The sequence below is a fragment of the Gossypium hirsutum genome, chromosome D13 (genome assembly GCF_007990345.1).
Source record: "Gossypium hirsutum isolate 1008001.06 chromosome D13, Gossypium_hirsutum_v2.1, whole genome shotgun sequence".
Classification (NCBI taxonomy): domain Eukaryota; kingdom Viridiplantae; phylum Streptophyta; class Magnoliopsida; order Malvales; family Malvaceae; genus Gossypium; species Gossypium hirsutum.
This window is the reverse complement of record NC_053449.1, coordinates 41183376-41190164: the sequence shown is the minus strand read 5'-3', so window position 1 is coordinate 41190164 and position 6789 is coordinate 41183376. Positions and strand designations below refer to the sequence as shown.

General features: G+C 34.4%; 1 protein-coding gene across 5 annotated transcripts; it reads right to left on the bottom strand.

The window, feature by feature from the left end:
• Positions 1 to 265: 265 nt before the first annotated feature.
• Positions 266 to 5991, bottom strand: LOC107920406 (uncharacterized protein C630.12). Of its 5 annotated transcripts, none has more exons than XM_016850113.2 (13): positions 5524 to 5991; positions 4646 to 4705; positions 4400 to 4578; positions 3799 to 3934; positions 3069 to 3165; positions 2546 to 2605; positions 2349 to 2449; positions 2119 to 2153; positions 1971 to 2028; positions 1618 to 1692; positions 1390 to 1547; positions 1032 to 1295; positions 266 to 804 (listed from the first exon to the last, which is right to left on the bottom strand). In XM_016850113.2, the coding sequence occupies exons 1-13, from the start codon at positions 5668 to 5670 to the stop codon at positions 558 to 560; spliced, it is 1617 nt and encodes a 538-aa protein (XP_016705602.2). In that variant the 5' UTR covers positions 5671 to 5991; the 3' UTR covers positions 266 to 557. The 5 variants fall into 5 exon arrangements, with proteins under 5 accessions (XP_016705602.2, XP_016705601.2, XP_016705604.2 ...); XM_016850112.2 differs by having other exon boundaries at positions 3057 to 3165; positions 5524 to 5959; XM_016850115.2 differs by having other exon boundaries at positions 3057 to 3165; positions 4646 to 4710; positions 5524 to 5663.
• Positions 5992 to 6789: the final 798 nt, after the last annotated feature.

The window sequence follows — 6789 nt, the reverse complement described above, 5'->3', positions numbered from 1 at the left end:
AGCTTTTCCAAAAATAAGCATTAATTATCATGACATAGGATAATATCATCCACATGTTAATTTCTGCTTGGGTCCTTTCTTTAAGGTCCAATTTCAATTTTGAACCAACATGTATAACGAAAAAAGAGTTCGGAAACTAATATGGGATAAAAAAAATTTAATACCAATATGAAAAAATATGTAAATTTTGAAAGCTAAATTGTGAATAAAACCCATTTTTTTTATGTCATAAGTGCACAAATTTAACTATGTTAATATCCAAAAATTAAATCAAAATCAAATTTCTATATCAAATTGAATATCCAAAATCCATGTGTAATTTCGGGATTTTCCCTAATAAAATTGAAGCATTAAGAAATTATCTTCACATTCTCAAGCTTTAAATTATAAACCACATAATGCAAAAAAGAGGACTCGCTTCTAGCTATTAGTTAGAATATTAGAGAAAAACAAAAGATCAACTTGCAATTCAAATTGAAGCTTTACTACTAGCCTGATATGCCTAACTGTATAAAGGAGAAACTCAGTTTTGCAGAATATCACCATGTTTGATACGATTATTTGTCAATCCAATCTTTGAACAACAACATCATGTATAGAGGAACGTTCACCGCAGCAATGAGAATAAGCATTCGGAATGTGCGGACAAATCTCTTTATTACCACCTTCGCCTTTGATTTGCTTCCTCTAGGTGGTAGCTTCTTTGGATCAACCTCAGAATCTGCATTTGTTTCCATACTCAAGCAGACCTCTGTCAGCTGATTAACACTCTTTTTAGCAGTTGCTCTCATCACAGCATTGCCCCTGTAACAATGGAAACAAGAGGAAAAGGAATCAGAAAGAATTAAGAGTTCTGCAAATATCAATCTCAAAAGGGAATACCTAGTAAATTTACAAATGGCGGTATGCAATGAGTAACATATAACTAATCAAATAAAAGCCAAAATATACTAATACAGTAATACTACAGTTTTCATCTAAAGGTACTTATTAATGGGACTGAGAAATAAGGAAATATTGATCTGAAGCACCTCTCTACTGCGCCTATATCATTTGTGCGTGTGACAGGTTGGGTTAAAACTTTTTTGACAAGATGCATCGATCCATCTGCACCCCAAATCATCTCATACTCGCAATTTTCGTCTTCATTTTTCTCTTTTGTCTCATCTCTATACATGTTTATCAACTTTCTGACACATTCCACCATATCATCAAATCGATGATAACAAAAGCTCAGACCACTTGTTGGCCACAGAAGGAGAGAAAGGATGGTCAAAACAAATAGTACTATATACCTGAAATTTGAGATTTTCAAAGAAATGTTACTCAGACCTATATTAAAGCTCATAAGTGGAAACTACAACCATTTATTCCTTATTAAATAGTTACCATATGTAAATGTGTGTTTGCATTGGAAGAAAGCACAGACGAGTAAGTACAGCTTCTTCTGGCAACGATGTATCTGAGAGTGGAGAGTTTCTAGCAGATAACAGCATGAAAGATGGATAGAGGTTCCCTTGCTGCCAGCTTATAGTCCCTAAAGTGTGCTGCATGTTATCAGCTAAACATGTCAAGTCCTGAATAAAAGGTAAATATGTTAAGACATCATATGCTCACCTCTGTTACAGGTCCACCCTTTGACTCATGAGCCACTGTACACTGATCATGATCATGACCAGATAAAACAATAACCTGCCAAAACCACAAAAATGTCTCAGGCAAGTTGTTGGAAATGTCTTAAAACATCAGTTTTCTAATGCAAGTCCGACAAAATTCTCTCTATGTACATATGTATGCATATATGCGTGTAAGTGTGTGTGCATGCATACATATATGTATATGCGGACACAAACATATATATGTACGTGCAAGCATTATGTACATACATGCAAGCATTCATACATACGAATTTATATCCATGAATGAGTATGCCCACGTACAAGATCAGCTCAGGAAAGGATTAAACATACTGGTCTGATTAAGTTTAGCAATTGGTTAGATGATTCCTCAGTGATGTAGTTCTGATAACTGCATAATGATTTCAACCATCAAGAGAGTATAACCTTCAAAAGCCAGTAGATTCCTGTTATGGGAAGAAGAAAATAGGAAGAGTCTTACCTTACTTCTTTATCATAAATATTATGCCGTATTCGCTGAGAACGAAAAGTGTAGGAATACGTAAGTTTTAATACCAATTAGATTCAAATTTGAGAAACACTATAGAGGGACAAATAATACCTCTTGAATTGTATAAAATGCATACAACAAAAAATAATGTTCATTCAACAAAACGCAGAGATGATGATGATGATGATGATGACAATAATAATAATAATAAACCAGAATACCTGATTGATAATTGGAGAGCCACGATGTGGTCCACAATCGGTCCAATCCCGCCGATATAATGGAATATGGCTCAACAAAACTCTTGGGTGTAATTGACGATCTAAAGAAATGTGATAAATGGATAAAAATCATTTATACAGTTGAGTCCAAACTTGACAAAACATGGGAATGCAAGTCAAATGTCAATGTCATAAACCTGATGAGACATTGCTAACAAAATCCCAAGTTGCTGAAGCAACACTTCCTTCTTGATTCGCTGCAAAGGGTGCAAAGTTAGAGAGCCTTTTTCAAACACGAGGGGACATATATCAACCAAGAAAATTAAAGGTCCCTACATTTTTAGTGTCTCAATTAGAACGCAATATATTTGTATATAAATTTCATTTGAGACATTTGATGACATATTAATGACTCAATTATTTCATACGTGATAGCAACTAAAGAGAACTCACAAGAGAATTTATAACAGACAAACTAAGGCATAAAACATGCAATATTGCAGAAGCATTACTTCTTGTCTTGAGAAACAGTCTCATTCAACTTGGAAGATAAAACAACTTCCTAGTAGAATTACAGGCATTTGTATAGTTATATGTTAGGGAAAAAAGGAGAAAGTAAAAAATGAGGAGAAGATCAAAGAAATTCAAGTTTTATGCTATCAGATCCCTAGCACAAAAAATTACAATAGATAGGCAAGAATCAGATGCCTTCTCGTTTACCATCCACAGTTTGAGCATCAACAGCTACAAACTCCACTTTTCCAACCATGAATCGATAATTTCTGCTCCCAAATTCTTTTTCATACCGTCTAACCACCTACATGGATGTAAAACTATGAGCTAATCTATTTCTGAAGAAAAAAGGACCAAAAGCATAAGACAGTGGAGCAACCATATTTGTCAAAAAAGCAACATATAATTTTCACGAATAACATAAAGAGTCACAGACAATGAATTTTACTCAACTGAACCCAAGAAATCCCTTAATCCAACAACTTGAAGCAAATTAGAACTACATATTCAGAAAATTTCAAACTGAAAAGTGTAAAGGTCACATCTATAACAATTTAACTCTCCATTATACGTACACTTCCTATTAAATGTAACACTTAACTTAGCCCTCGCCTAAGATCTCCATTCATTTTCAGTCACTTCCACACTCCAATTCTCTCCTTATCATATTCTATCACAGCAGTAAGATAGATACATTTAACATCAATCATATTTGGACCCTCTGAGCCATTCCTTTAACTTAAATGAATGCTGCCAAAATTACTCAGAAATTTATCATTCTGGCCCTCCTTTAGTTTTAATCTTTTTCTTGCTTCAATTCGTTCTTTTCCATATCACAGTCATTCCATGCACATGATGCAAATAAAAGTACTGGAACTAAATCATGCTTAGTTCTAAAAACGTAAACCTCATTTTTAATATTAACACGAGTAAATACCTCTGGTTTATGAGACTGAAGAGTTGCATAACCAATATCATGGTTTCCAGGAAGGTGGTAAACTTTAACAGTGGAATGTATTTCTTCTGTATTTAGACCAAACATATGCTTCAGACGGCTTAACGATTCCTGCCATCTGATCAACTAAACAATGTCAAGGGCACTCTAAATTAGAAAGGTAACTGAAGAGTTTCAAAGCAAAACCTGTTCCTAATTAGACAAAGAATATAGTGAAGCAAAGATACGAAGAGGTGATCTTGATGGTGTTAGTAGTAGTACTAGTAATGCCTCATAATATGCATATAAAAGCATAAGCATGGTGGAAATATTCAAACTCCCAAACAGAAATTTGGGGGAAAAAAGAAGAAGAAAATTTTATTGTAAAGCATCCATGTGAGACAACACGATGTTACACGTAAAATTTTTTATTTACCAGAATGTGTTTAATGCCTTAAATTTCATTTTGAAATAAAGATGTTACGTAATTTCATCTGGCAAAGCTTGCCAGATCCAGAAAGGGCATACTTCCATGGATGATTTAACTTCGAACAAAGTAGCTAAAATGAAGTTTCAAGTAAAAACAGATAGTTACAAGCCTTACTCGTCATCTGATAAATAAGGACCTCCATCAAAATAATCACCCAAAAACAAAATCACTTCTGGTTTGAAAGGAAGGATGGATGAGAAAAAGGCTCTGCGCATGAACAAATCTGTATAGAATTGTACAAACTCCAAAGCAAGTGATTTAGACGGCAGGCGAAGGGAGGTTTTGTCCATGATCTGTTAAAGACAACAAATATATGTTAGAATGCAACAAGGATGAATAACAGGACCAGGACAAGCATACCTGTGGATCAGCAATAACAGCAACTTTGACATAATCAGCCGCATAACCTTTTCCGTTCATCTAAACTTGCAAAACAAAAACTGTTAGTTCCTCTGTTGATTTGCTCATGAGCATGAGAAAATGCGCAATAAACTGCATCAATGTGTTCTATTTGAGTTATACAGTGTTATCATCCATAATCACACCCAGAGAATCATTAATTGAGCACACTATAGTTTTAAGGAACTTAAACAGGTGCCAAGAATTCCTGAAATGTGTTATGAGTATAGTTCAAACACTAGATTCCCTTGTACTAGGTGTAACAGATTAGCACTAAATAAGCATCATTCCAGTTTATCTAAGTAAATAACAGAAAGAAAAATGATCTGATAACAAATGTTAATTTGATGCTTTTGCTACTTTCTTTTATTCGGAAAGATAAAAATGAGTAGAGCGTTTCACACATAAATAAGTAATCTTTTAGGGTAATTAAAATTTAATCAAATATAGGGAATTAGCTTTGAATCATTAAAGTTTGGGTTTCACCATATCTTCTGAAAGCAAAAAGCCTCAGGAATCGATAGCACAGTTGTTAATACCAAAAATATCCCAATGTTGAAAGTTAAAACGTAAAATTTATCAAAAAGACACTAAACCCCGCCACTGATTGCTTTCTGTCTTTTTTTTTGTTGTTGTTAGCTAAATAGAACTCAAATTTCTGCATATTTCAACCCTTTCAAAAGTAAATTTGCTTTTATAATTGCATCTCCTAAAATCAACATATTCTCAGCTTGGAACATGTTAATAATAGTAATAGAAGTGAGATCAATTCAAATATCAATAAAACAAAAAAGAAAAATGAAGAACAAATTAGTGACAAGAGACGACAAGAAAATTACAGTGGGATTGGAAGAAGAGGATGAGGAAAGGTGAGGCCAAGAGCAAGAGAAGAGAAAGGGCATGTAAAAGGAGAACATCTCGCCGTAAAGGATGGTTGCAGTCCATATTAGGCATAGAAGCAGAGTCAATTTCTCGTGCCCTTTCATCTACTCTTTCTTTCTTGCGCGGATTCACTTAAGTAACCCTTTGGCGTTGAATGTTTGATCTACAACTGGATAATAAAGGTTTTCGGTGGGACGATGGAGAGAGAAAGAGACTCGGCCACGAGATCCGGCGGATCAGTGCCGTAAAGCCTGAGCCTAACAAGATCACCACAGAGTCAAGACACAAACAAGCGTTCAAATACGTTTTTTTTTTTTTTCTTCTTTTTTCCCTTTATTTTTGTTAGACACAGTAGACTATGTTACGACTTGGGCAGGTATGCGGGATGCTCGTCAGCTATGGTAAGATTTGTCGGTTAAAACTTAAAAGTAAACCAACCCCTCAGGCTCAGGATTTTCTTCGCTTTTTTTTTTTTTTTTTGTCATAAAGAACATTAATAGATTAATTAAACATACCTCTGATGGACTCGGCACGCATAATGGGTAATAAATAGTTCGGTGGCTGTCGACAACAAAAGTGAAAAGTCCACGATTAGAGGATATTAACTAGACTACTTAAGGATATACAAAAAGGGATTCATCAAATTTTTGTTACGAATCAAACTAATAACAACCGAAGCATCAAGCTCTACAATAATATTAGCTATCTTCTTATCCCTAACAAGCATTAGACTATCTTTAAAAGTGCATAACTCCGCTTGAACACTCGTAGCATGTGAGATATGACTATAAGCTCTAATAACCTAATTTATTATATTATCTCCCATGATCATATATGTCTTTGCCTTTCCAAGATTAGCAAGTACAAAACTATCCGTGTTTAGTTTAAATCATCTTGAGAGGGATGGTTGTTATTTGATACCTATCATTGTAGGTAATCTGTATCTATAGGGGTAGATAGAGCATGAAATTCCGCAACTTTGGAAAGAGTTATAGGGGTTACTTGATTTGTCTCGACTCTTCCATGAAAAGGGAGGACATTTTGAGACAATTAAATTTACCATAACATAGAAGCAAAAATCACTTTCTAAGGAATTCTATAGGCATGATGCCAATTCTTGTCATTTAAGTTTTTCTCTAATCATTCGTGAAGCATAATATTATCTAGGCTTTGGTTAGTCTCCCTTGGCCAAATTCGATTCTACCATTATTTCATCACTACAT